Source organism: Rhinolophus hipposideros (assembly GCF_964194185.1).
Source record: "Rhinolophus hipposideros genome assembly, chromosome: X".
Classification (NCBI taxonomy): domain Eukaryota; kingdom Metazoa; phylum Chordata; class Mammalia; order Chiroptera; family Rhinolophidae; genus Rhinolophus; species Rhinolophus hipposideros.
The window spans coordinates 122,495,552-122,508,132 of NC_138046.1; the positions used below are offsets into that span (position 1 = coordinate 122,495,552).

Consider the following 12,581-nt stretch of genomic DNA (forward strand, 5'->3'; position numbering starts at 1 on the left):
CATCTCACTTTGGACTTGGCACATTTCAATTGCTCGACAATCACATACGTCAAGTGGCAGCCATATGGGCAGTGCAGGACTAAGGACCAAGGTAGGAGAGAGGACACGGAAAGGCTGGGAAATAGTGAGAAGCCAAAAGATAAGGAACCTTCTATACCCAGCTACAGTGTCACATAACAGTCGCTGACTGTTCCCGTTACTGAGTTCCAACACGAGCGTGAGACGGCAATGACCGCTGTGGCACCTGCATTGCTAGAGGTCTCGAATCTGACACCAGGAGAGAGAGTCCAGAGGAAGTGTGTAAGTTAGGGACCACAGTGACGGTCCAGGCACGCGATAATGCAGGTACTGGCATGGGCGTGAAAAAGAAGCAACAAACCCAAGACATTCAGCCTGCCAAGGACTTGGGGAGCAATTGGCTGTGGAAGGTCAGGGGAGAGAGAGACATGAAGGATGACTGCTCGATTTGGGGTATAAACCTATGCATAAGGTTGGCAATGCAGGAAGAGAGTTCGAGAAGCGAAGGGAGGAGTTGGCAGGCCACGCCAAGGCTGGGGCTGCACTTGGAGAGTCCACACTCCCTCTTTCCAGGGAGCACAAGAGACCCCCCCCCCTTCCCAGGTGAGAGAGAAGAGGTCAAGGAAGGACCTTCAAGAAACGAACACTGTGGCAGACTGAAAAGGAAACGAGCCAGTGAAGATCACACGTGAGATGGTCAGAAAGAAAGTGAAACAACGGGTTTTTCAGGAGAATGAGACACCTTTTTCAGATGGCAATTACAGCATGGGTCATTTGTGAATTCACCTCTTGTGAAAGCAGACCAAATCCCTACCTCGGGGCCCAAGAAGGAGCACGTTCAGGAACCTGCAAAGAATGTAAAACTTACTTTTGGGGGTGAAATTTCACAACTGTGCAGGGTGCTAGGAGACTGTAATAAGTTTTCTCCAAAACACTCATCACTGAAAACGGGGAAGAAGAATGGAAAGTCCCTCGACCCCACCCCCACCCCCAGCTTGTAAACCCTAGTGACATCAGCTGTGGAAGATATTTGTGCTCAAATGCATACAAAATACCTATGATTCAAGCAGCAGCAGGCCTATCTTTTACAAGTCCAGATGTTTCCTTTCCAAACTTTCATTCAATAGTCAGGGCATCTAAACAGTAAGGAAAACATTTTTTAAAAGCTTACACATACCCAAAACAGCACATAGTTGTTTAAAGACTGACGTATTTGACCAATATAAATACTCAGTTTTCCAGAAGTTAGGATTGTTTTTTCATGTCTGTCTAGCAAAAGCTAAATGATAAAACTCAATATATTCCACAATAACATGTCATTTTTGAAATTGCGAGTAGCATACACAAAATTAAGCTTCGCTTAAGCTACAGTCTGATTCCAAACACTGTCAATATTGTAGTTAAGAGAATTACTTTCAAGCATTTTAATAATTAGACCTACATGCAAAGAAGAGAATTCCACAGAAAGGGGGAGGGGGGGAAGATAGCTACATATACTGCCAGAAATAACATTATTATATGTTTTGGGCCACTGATCAATCTTTTCTTTTATTTTCACTTGTTTCCAAGAAGGTGCTAATGTTTCTACAACAGGAAAAAACAATATCACTATGCTTACTAATTTACAAGCCTACGTACAATTAGCACCGATAAATATCACGGTGCTTACAAATTTACAAACACGCACAATTAACAGAGACAGAAGTAGAATTTCGTCAGCTTAAGCGTTTGCAAGCCACAGGCAAAGAAGTCCCTTCGTGTCCTTTGACAGTCAGGGAGGGCTACCTGTCCCCGGGCCAGCGGGGCCACAGCCACGTCAGCTGTGCAGGCTCTGGAAGAGGCCTCCTCTCCCTCCTCAGACCCTACACTAACTCCCCTTTCCTCCAGGGGGGAAACAGTCTGCTGTATGAGATTGGAATTAATTAATCTGATAAAGGCAGCCCTGTTGGTGAGGATTCAATGGGTGACTCTCCCAGGCAACACGTCCTGCACTCTAACCAAGGTTAAGGAAGGAACAATTCAAGCCGGTCCCCACCCCGACAGACGCCAGCAGCTGGCCACCCACCCTCCTCTCTGGCCAGCACTACCTGAAGGTTACTTCTCTGCACTGGGGAATGTCCCTGCCTTGGCCCCACCGCTGCACAGCTCCAGGCAACCTTCTGCAGGGAGGGGCAGAGCAAGACAGGGTTAACGTTAAATTATCAGCCGAGAGAAACAGCGGAGGTGGGAAGCAGCCCAAACTCGGGGCGTGCAGGTCTCATTTTCTGAAATGAGCCCCGTGCTAACTGGACACCCACGGTGATTCCTTCTGCAAAGTAAATAGCCATTCCCTCCTGTACGGGTCTAAGTGAAGCACGGTACCTTCAGCCTCTTCAAGCGAGGTGTGTCCGTTAAAAGGAAAGCTTTGATTCCGCTCCCGATTTCACCTGTTAGATAGAACAGCCTACTTCTAGTAAGTAATGCAAGAAACGTGTAACGGCCCAAACACAACGGAGGCCTGTTTCTTGCCCCTGAAATGGCACTGCTGGGAGGTGAAACGTGTCCTGGGCGGCAACCTCCTGTCATTCAGGGACCCATGATAAGGCTGTGTCCTAGGGCCACCTTTATTCCAGACAGGCAGAAAGGGCGGACAGTACGGCAGGCTGCATTTGATTGGGAAGGACTGTCACGTGGCCACCACTAGTTGCAAAGGACGCTGGGAAATGTAGTCCGGCAGTGTGTCCGCAAGGAAGAGGAAACGAGCACGGTGTCTCTGCCACTCCCACGGGTCCAACTCCACGCCTGGAAGATCGGCTAATATTTAACCTCCACCTCTCTGACTGTTTTCACCAAACCACTTTTGCAAAATCCTATTTTCTGAATCGATCTGAAAGAGACAGCCTTCATTAATATTTTAAAAAGAAGAAACACTAGCGTCCAAAGCAAGTTTTTGGTGGAAAGAATCACTCCAGTGGGCTGTAAACAGCACAGTGAATATACTGGTGCTGGAGCACAGACATTTATTTTAATTAAATGCTCTTTTCCAAATCCTACCCTACACAGTCAAAATCGGCAACAAAATCTCCAGTAGACATATTAAAATGTTGTCATACAAAATCCAGCTTAAAGTCTTTCTATAGTAAATCAGCGGCGGTTCAGTGCATTCATATTACTTTTCCTAGTTTTTCCAAATTCTTAAAGAAGCAGAACTGAATAAGGAAAGGCATGGGGGACGAGAGGAGAAATTTAATTTACTAGAGCTAGCTTTCCGTGTTACCTCATTTAACCCCGGTGATAATGTGCTTAAAACGGGAATGGTGCCAGTCTGACAGCCTGAAGGACTGTGGATTAGGAAAGGACACACAAGCACTGCCACTCATCACTGGTGAGGGTCTTCCCTCCTCACTGGAACCACGGGTGCCCAGAGCAAGGGGCAGAGGTGACCACTCTCTCCCCAGGGAGCAAAGCAGGGTTCCTCGAGACTGGCAGACCTCACGCCCATCACCTTTCAAATCTGCCTACACCCAAATTTATTGTCGTAGAGAGAAAAATTACTAGGACAAGATCTTGTCCAGCCCCAAACAAACAATGGAAGCTATGGCCGTAAAGGAGCCCCAGGGAAGCAGCCACACCAGATCACTCACCCTCAAGCACACAGCCTCCAGGGAGCGCTTTGGTCACCGCTTTCGTGCAGAGGGCCACGATCACCAGACATCAAGGAGAGACCCTAACAGGGACGAGAGAAGGCAAACCAAACAAACAGAAAGCAGAAACAGAGCTCAGAAACTGAATCTATGCGGAAAGACATTCAAGAAAAAAAAAGCTAACTATCCCCCCCAAAATATGAAAGAACCATGAAACAAGATCAGTATGGTATCAAACAGGAACATTCGAGAACAATAAAAACTTTGCAATTTGAAAAAACTTGAGAGCACAAATTTAAAATTCAAACGGAAGGACTGGAAGATAAAGTTGCACAAACTCTCCCAAGGACAAAAATACAGAGAAATGAAAAATAAGATAGAAAAAAAATGAGAGGCAGTCCAAAGGAGCAAGAAACAGAAAGGTCTGTCCTCTCACCTGACCGCTGGTGGAGACCAGAACACACCTACAAAGTGCCTGGGGAGAGCTATCTCTCACTGAGACAGTCTCCAACTGTCGCCAAACAATACATTTATTAAGGTCAAATAATGACATTTTCAGACACAAAAGGTCTCAAAAGACTATCCCGTGTGTCTGAATGGATTAAAAGATTTTTCACAATTGGGGAACAAGGGGAGAATGAATCAATAAGTACATAGAAAATTAAGCAAAGAAACAAAAGCATCATTAACCTTAATGATTATGAAAACTTGGGGGGGGGGGCGGGGCGAGGAATCATAATTTGTACCACTCGGCTCAGCAGTGACAGCCCTGGCAATCAAAACAATGTAAACACTGCATAGTAACTCAATGGTCCTCAAAGGGGGTGATTTTATCCCCAAGGGACATCTGACACTATCTGGAGACACGTTTGCTTGGGTTGAGGGTTCTACCGGCTTCCAGTGGATGGAGACCAGGGATGATATGCTCAGCATCGTACAGTGCAGAGGGCAGCCCCCACAACAAAGAATGATCTGGCCCAAAATGCGCATAGTGCGAAAGCTGAAAAACCCTCTTCTACCCAAAATGATCGTGTAATGACATGGGGAGTGTGAGGGCCCAAGCAATGTTTCTAGGTAGGGGGTTGGAAGGAGGTCTGTGGGGGGAAAAGGCTAAACCCCAGTCTTCTACAGTGGGAAGTTAATAGTTACCTCTAAAAGGAGCAAACAAAGTAGCAACATTCTAGAATGTAAGCAAATGCCAACAGAAATCAGCTAAAAAGTTTCAATAGTTGTCTCTGGGGAAGAGGAAATGACAGTTGGGAGAGCTGCTGGTATGATAACTAGCCTGAGGAACTATTTGATTATTTAAACTGTGTAAGAACTACTTTGATAAAAACGAAAACAAAACTCAAAGAGATACACTAACATTTTGTCCCTTTCCTGCCATGAATATGTAAAAATACTGCCTTTAAAGGGCTCTGCCGCTACCTTGCCTGGGCTCTGGTTGACCTTCACAATTTGCCTTTGATCTGCAAGTTTTAGTCCCTTTGGCCAAAAGAAAGTAATCACTACCCTTCCCAGCCCGTCTTCCTCCCCCATCCAACAGAGGCAGCTGATATTCCCTACAATTTAATAATACCCCAGAGATTTCAAAATCAGCCCAAGTAAAAAATGATACTTTTGCTTTGCAATTCAGACCATCCTGGCTTTCCAGAACAACCTGATTTGTTTGAACCTAAAATAAGGTGTGTCCGTTTTATTTTTAATGACACCCTAGGGTCCTTCTACGAAGATCTATTCCCCCAAAGAGATGCCTTAACATTCACACTGCTGAACAGAACCGTCTCGACCTACCACAGGGCCATGCAAATATCTGATCCAACAAGGTAACCGGAAAACAATTCTTCCAGAATATACACCCCCAGTGCTGGACACTGGTGGCAATGTTTTAAAAAGACCAAATCGAGCACCATGCAACCCTGAGCTCTTTCAAAGTCCTTCATGTGGGTGAAAGTGGTCGGCCTGGAAGAGCCTGCCGTGCAGAAACTGTCCTCAGAGCGCTGCCCTATTCCTGACGCGTGTTTGAAAGCAAAAGAAGGAAGATCTGAAGAAAAAGTCTGTTTGGCCTTGAAATCCTTAAATGATCTTGCTGACTGTTTACACTGCTCCCAGTGTACAAGAAAAGCACCACAGAGTCCCAAAGAAATCCGCAAACCCAGGTTTATTTGCATGCTGACACAACACAACTTTGGCAAGGGCACAACTCCACAATGCGTTCCAAACAGAGAAACCGACCCTTTCCGAGCAAACCGCCCCGTCTCCTTGGCCATGAAATAGAAAAGTAAGTTAAGAAACCCCAGCCCGTCAGGACAAGGTGAAACAGCCTTTTTATGCGCCTTTCATTATCACATTATCATTCTATTCTACATTTAGCTCCTGGGAAAACAAGTTTTTTTTGTTTTTCAAAAGAGGACTGTTAGGACATGTTAAGAAATAATCCTAAGTGAGCCAGGAAAAGCAATCCGTCATGGCAGAGTGTGACGCACCGTTTGCAGTTGCAGCTTTCACACTGCAGAAGCCTCTGGATTTATAGGTGTGAGTCAAGCTAAATTACTTTCCGAGAGGCGAAGAGTCCTCCACTCGTTGCAGCTCCAAGGCCCAGCCACCAGACCTCGGGGCGGGGTCTCAGGCTCTGCCTGATGTCCCCCCCCCACCAAAAGCCCTGCGAGGACCAGGGTGAGAGGTGCCAGGGCCAGGCGGGCGCAGGCTGAGACAGGGAAACACAGAGAGACTTGAATGCCAGCTGGCAAGGCAGGGCTGCCAAATGAAAGGGTCTTTCAGCACAGGAAAGAAAACGCACCTTTTTTCTTCTTTTTTTTTTTTTTTAACCATACTATTAATTCTTCATTACAAATGAGTGTTTAGAATCACACTCGTCCCAACAACTCAGAAAACACTGAGCCTGACCTCGGAAAGTGGCAGGGACCTCACGATGGGCCGCGAGCGGTGGCTGCGGCCACGCCAGTACCCACAGCTCCTGGGTTTGCTGAGGCGGCCGGACCCCAGGCCTCCCCAGTTATGTCCTGCGACACCTGGAAAAGCAGCAGACTCCTCAGTGCAGGACTGACCTGGGCTGTGCTCAAACAGAAATCCAGCAAAATCCCCAGACATGTTGAGGTCCTTCAGCCCCTCCCCCTCGGCGTGTTCAGCAGACCCGGCTTTGTCAAAACCTCTACTGATCGCTGACAAAGGACTTGGCTCTTGGGGACACATATAAGGCCATCAGGACAACGTCGCTGCTCACTGCAACTTCCCTGGTCTCAGGGTCCCCAATGACGGTGACACCGCAAGGCCCCACAGAATGGAGCTCCTTCTCAAAACCACCAAGGAGGGTGCATGAGGGGCTAGGTGCCTCCCACGCCCACCCAGGACCCATGGCCATCTTTGCCCTGCGCCTTCCGCAAGTGGCGCTGGCCGACGGTTTACATAGGGCATTTGCCACCTGGCTGTGTGCCCCACCCCAGCTGTGCTATGATCCCCGTCCATCCCACCTGCACCATCCAAACTAGAAAGGCCGTTTAAGGACGTCTCCTATCCAGGGACACGTTTTATGGATCTGCAGCCCCAGCTGGGTGGCACCCCAAGGCACAGTGCTCCCACCTCCTCAGGAGGGTTCTGTCCCCGAAGGCACCCTGAAAACCGAGAGCCGCCCTTGGACCAGGCCAGGCCCCCAGCCGTGTCTCCCCTGGAGCTGCTGGGTAAGGCTCTGGCATTCTTCGATGGGGGACTCTAAGAAATGGTGAAAGGAGGGGCTGGGGCTTCATTCCTTTCCCCCTCCACAAACATTCCTGAGGCCACAGGGGGCCGCGGACACCCAGCTGGCACAAAGAATGCTTCCTTGGAATCCTAGCCCCTCCAGTGACATTTTAGAAATCAGGTCCCCCCACTGAAGTGTTACGTTTGCTGAACTGATGGGGAAAGGAACAGGCAGAAACAGCAGGACCCTGTACACGGCCATACCTACTTACACAGGTTCTGCCTCCCAGTGGAGTCTGGGAAATACAAACAGCTCAAGGTCTGTGTCACTCGTCAGGACGAAGGTCTGTGTCACTCGTCAGGACGCAGGCATCATTCTGCTCCCTCTCGGACAGCAGCCTGGAAACAGGGGTTTGGTGTGTTTTCTAGCCCTAATAAAATGTCAGGCTCCAAGTCAGCGTTAGTGTATTCAGTGGTTACCAGCCCGGTGGCCACCTTCCGCGGAGGTCTGCTGGGACTTCACACAGGCGTTCTGAATTCCAAGAATGCCGCTCCCGGGAAGTCAGCATCCCCTTAACTGCAAACTAGACCCCAAGAAAAGATAGTCCGTACCCAGCAGCCCCGCTGAACGCCCAGAAAACACAGCACTGGGCAGGTCCAGCTTCGATTTCCTTTTTCCAGCTACAAAAATGCAGATGAAGCAAGTATTTGTTTGAGTTTTACTATGTAAATAAAGCCCATTATCAGGGCCAGCGCTGGGAAGGAAACAGCTCTGCTGGCACAGGCTGGCCATGCCAGGGGCCTCCAAGCAAGCACACCACCCTCCAGGCCGCGTCTTCAAAAAGAATGAACATGAGCTTTAAAACTACAACCCTTTCAAAGAAAGGTGACAAACACACGGCTAATCTGGCGATGGCGGAATTACATCCAGGGGACAGACATCTGGCAGTGTCAGGAGATGTTCTTTTCGGTTGTAACACCTGGAGAGGGGGTACTGGTGGCTGGAGGCCAGGGACGCTGTTAAACATCCTACAGTGCACAGGACGGCCCCCCAACAAACAATGAGTAAGCCCAGAGTATGAACAGTGTCAAGGTTAACAAACCATCATCCAATCATGTGACACTTACTTCATATGGCTTTGCAAGTGATTCCAGACAAGAGCAAATGGCCCTGACTGGAGGAAACAAACGTTGGGACATCCGCAGACGAGATCTGGTCCTCAAGACCCTTCTCAAGATGTGCCAGGTTTGTGACCTCAGGGCACACCATTTAACCTCTCTCGGTTAATAACAGCTTCTCCGTGTAATGATCAGGGACTGTAGCAGCCTCGTTCATGGCTGGCCTTCCAGTTCTAAGATGCACACTCTGAGAGGCTTTTAAATGAGACCTCCTTATCATAACAAGTGTGACCTCCCACACTGGATCCGGCTTCTCCCATGTCAGATTCTGTTAAACACAAAAGCGTACTGTGCAGCTCTAACATGTAACTAATTACAAAGCTTTTTAAATGCAGAAAAAAAGCACATTAGAAAAAGTACTATCTACTAAGCCTGAAGATTTTTCTGTAGCTATAGGGAAAGGAAGATTACAAGCTCAGATTCATTCAAAATCTGGTAGTGAAACCATTTCCCCAGTCTCCGTCACAAGCGTGTATTTCCATTCTTTAAGTGGTGAGAAGTGGACACGCTTTCCTTCCTCCTTTCCTAATAATGTGGTAGTTAATTACCAGCTGTTGGTTGGTAAACATCAATGATAACTTCACCAAGGAGAAAAGACTGCCAATACCACACAGTACAACATGTGGTTAAAAAATACGTGTGCATGTGCATGTGCAAGCACACATGTGCACCTTTATATACAAGTGTGCATGAAAACTAAGTACAGAAGTCCCAAACGGTTCTGAACCCTGTCCATCCTAAGCAAAGAAACCACGAATCTCCAGCCACCATGAACCCTCTATAAAAACTAAGCAGTTTAAGGGAGGGAGGTATGCTCATCTCCAGGAAAAATCACAAGCATTTTATTTCTGCAAAATCCTGAAGCACCATCTGGAAAGGCCGAGCTCGTACTCGGCTACCAGCTTAGCCACAAAACCTTTCCCCCAAAAACCTAAGCAACTAGTGTGAGAGCTGAGCTAACCAGCAAGCCCAATAAGGCCCAAACCGCCTCACATGCCCTGAAAAGGCCCAGGTGTATGTCCACTAGGTTTACTAATCAACTCCTTCCGTTTCTAGAATGGGGGACCTCTTGGACAGGGAGAACAGGGGGCCACTAAAAACACACTGGGTTTTTTAGAACCTTTTTAGAACTAAAAATATACTGGGGTACCTGTAGAAAAGAGGAGGAGCTTGTCTAGGGTCCCTTTATCCAGCTTCTGGTAAAACAACTGAGTTTTAAAGTGACTTCCGGCTTTGTTCTACTTCGTGAGGTCAAAAAGCAAGACTCACTCTAAAATATGTTTTGACAACTTACTCCATCTGCTATAAAGTTTGCGGAAGGCAAGTTTTGAATCGTGTCTTTGTTTAAAAGAAATACATGGAATGCTAAAGGTCTGAGTAATTTACCTGCTATCTTTTTAACTCTCGCCATCAGAAATGCCCCGTAAATCCATTATGAAAAAGGTACAGGCAAAGAAATACGCTGCAATACACAAATATGCAAGACAGTGTCTTTTCTGGGCAAACTGTACTAACGACTGCCCACCATCTTTTCAAAGAACTCGGTTGGATAATAAATTCAGAGCACATCTGCACAAGTCTCCCCTCAGTCTCCAGTCCTGTCCGTTTACAAGTGAGAGAAAACCTTGAAAAGTTGGGTGTCTCCTTTGCTCCTGTGCACAACAGAGCCACACCACTTCCCAAATTCATTACCGGAGGGCTGGGTGAGGAGTCACGGTACTTCTTCCTGCCGTGGTGAAGCAGGAAAGCAGAGAAAACCGGTAGGTCACCTTCAAACGCTGCCAGTCGCCAAGAAGTGTTACATTTTAAAGGGAACTTTGTTCCTAGGAATAACCGGGCCCAATCTTTCCCAGAGCAACTGACCAATGGACACTTGTCATCCGAAGAAAACTGGACGGGGTTGTTTGTGAGTTTTTACAGATCTGTATAGTTGGGCCGGTCAATCGCACGATGGAATTTTCTCCCCCCCCCCCCCAGTTCGGAGATAAGAGAATTCAGGTCTAAAGCACCCCTCCCCCAACACATTGACGCGCAACACATTCCTTTTGAGACACACGCGGAATTTCGTATTATTGGAGCTCAAACGCCACTTTCCTAAAGAAGGCGCAAAGTTTCTGCACGTTTCTGCCGCTGTCCGCAGCGCCGCGGATCTGGGGCTGGAAGCCGAAACTCAGTAAATATTGATGGGCTGATGGGAATCGAGCAGCTGGGCTGGCGGCAGCTCCGGGCTGGGTTTCGCGGGGACGCGGCGAGCGGAACCCAGGACCCGGGGGGCGACCCCTGTGGGCGCAGCTCTGCGCAGCCCCGGGAACGTGGGGACGCCGCCGCCCGGGCTCGGGGCGGCCCCACAGGTGCAGGCCGCCGGGCCAGGCCGCCAGTGACAGCGGCACCGGCCGGGCCCCTTCCCGGAGGGGGAGGGGCGCCGCCCGGAACAGGAGCCATTTAAACGCCGTGCGGCGCCGGGAGTCGGCAGGGCTGGGAGCCGCCCCGGAGCGGCGGGGTAGCGCGCGGGACGCACACCCACGCGCGCCCAGGTGCCCACGTCCCCGCGCGCGAGCCGAGCGGGCGCCGCCCCGGTGCCGGGGCTCCACGGCGCCGCCCCCGCGCGCCCCCAGCCCCCGCGCGCCCCCGCCCCCGCGCGCCCCCGCGCGCCCCCAACCCCCGCGCGCCCCCGCGCGCCCCCAGCCCCTCCGCGCCCCCGCGCGCCCCCGCGCGCCCCCGCGCGCCCCCGCCCGCCCCCGCCCGCCGGCGGGCTGTCACGCCGGGGATCCCGCGGACGCCTCACCTTGGTGATGACCAGCGGCTCGCCGTGCTCGCGGCCGCCTTTCAGGGTGAAGCCCCACGGGGCGCCGCCGCTCAGCTGCACCTCCACCAGGCGCCCTCCGTCGGCCGCCCGCGCCTCGGCCTCTGCCAGGCGCTCGGGCCGCGCGCGGGGCTCGGCGCCCTCCATGGCGCGGGGCGCGGGGCGCGGGGCGCGGGGCGCGGAGCTCTCAGCCCCCGCCGCCCGCCCGGCCCGCGCCCATGCACTTCGGGCGCCCCGGCTGGCCGAGGGCGAGGGAGGCTCCGGGCTGCCGCCGGCCGCGGGCAAACTTGCGCTGCGACTTGGGAGGAAAGTGCCGGCCCGGGCCCGGGAGGGAGCCGGGAGGGCGGGCGGCGCGAGGGCGGGCCCGGAGGGGGCGGGCCGGCGGGGCGGGGAGCGGCCGGCCGCGCGCAGGGGGCTCGGCGGCGGGAGGCGGGGGGCGGGGGGCGGGGCGGGGCGCGCTCGGGCCGCGAGGTGCCCGCGGGGGGGGCCGCTGGCGGCGCGGGCCCGGCCTCCCGTCCCGCGCGCACAGCTCGGGGCGGCTCCGCTCGCCGCCCGGGACGCCGCGGCGCCGCAGGTGAGGCGGCGGGAGCGCCCGTGCGCGGCGGCCGGGCCCCGGGGCCGCCCGAGCTCCCGACGTCTCCATCTTGGAGCGCGCGGCCGGCCCTGCGCCCTCGCCTTTGTTGGCGCGGACCGCGCAGGTGAGGCCGGAAGTGGACGGGACCCGGGCCCGCGCCCGCCCGCCCGTTCCCGCGGGGCCCGGGAGCCCCCTCCGGGCGCCCACGCCGCCCCGGTCCTGGCCCCGGCCCGGGCGCAGCCCGAGAGACGGGAAGGGGCGTCCCCCGCAGCCTGGGCCCCCGCGCTGGCCCTCAGGTGACGGGCAGCCGGGCAGCAGGCGAGGGCGCTGCATCTGTCCCCACGCGGGACGAATGGCCTCCGTGGGCTCTCCCTGTAGTTACAGCCCACAAAGTCCACTCAGACCCAGGTCCCCCTGTCATAGGGTCCACAGCCGCGTCCCTTAGTGCCCCTGCAGAGGGGACTTCCAGGGAGATCTGGAACTAGTGACCCGAATGTTTGTGGATTGAAAAGGTGTGCTACCCATTCCTGACCCTTTTCAATTTCCACAAAAGTCCAGAGTCAAGAAATACCTGCTTTGACAGGCATTTGCATGCCTTGCAAAAAAAAAAAAGTGATTGCTGCTTGTGGTTAAGCAGCGGGGAGCTGGCTGATGGACACCTGTTTCCGCAGAGCAGCTCCGTCCGAGC

At 52.2% G+C, this 12,581-nt stretch overlaps 1 protein-coding gene across 2 annotated transcripts in view; it reads right to left on the minus strand.

The window, feature by feature from the left end:
- The window catches only part of SHROOM2 (shroom family member 2), a gene marked incomplete at its 5' end in the record, with an annotated part of 128,343 nt that extends 116,877 nt beyond the window's left edge, over positions 1 to 11,466 (minus strand). For both annotated transcript variants that reach the window (XM_081042020.1, XM_081042019.1), the window contains one exon: positions 11,302 to 11,466. In XM_081042020.1, the coding sequence (XP_080898146.1) occupies positions 11,302 to 11,466 (165 nt within the window). The remainder of the gene's footprint in view (positions 1 to 11,301) is intronic.
- Between the last annotated feature and the right edge of the window lie 1,115 nt (positions 11,467 to 12,581).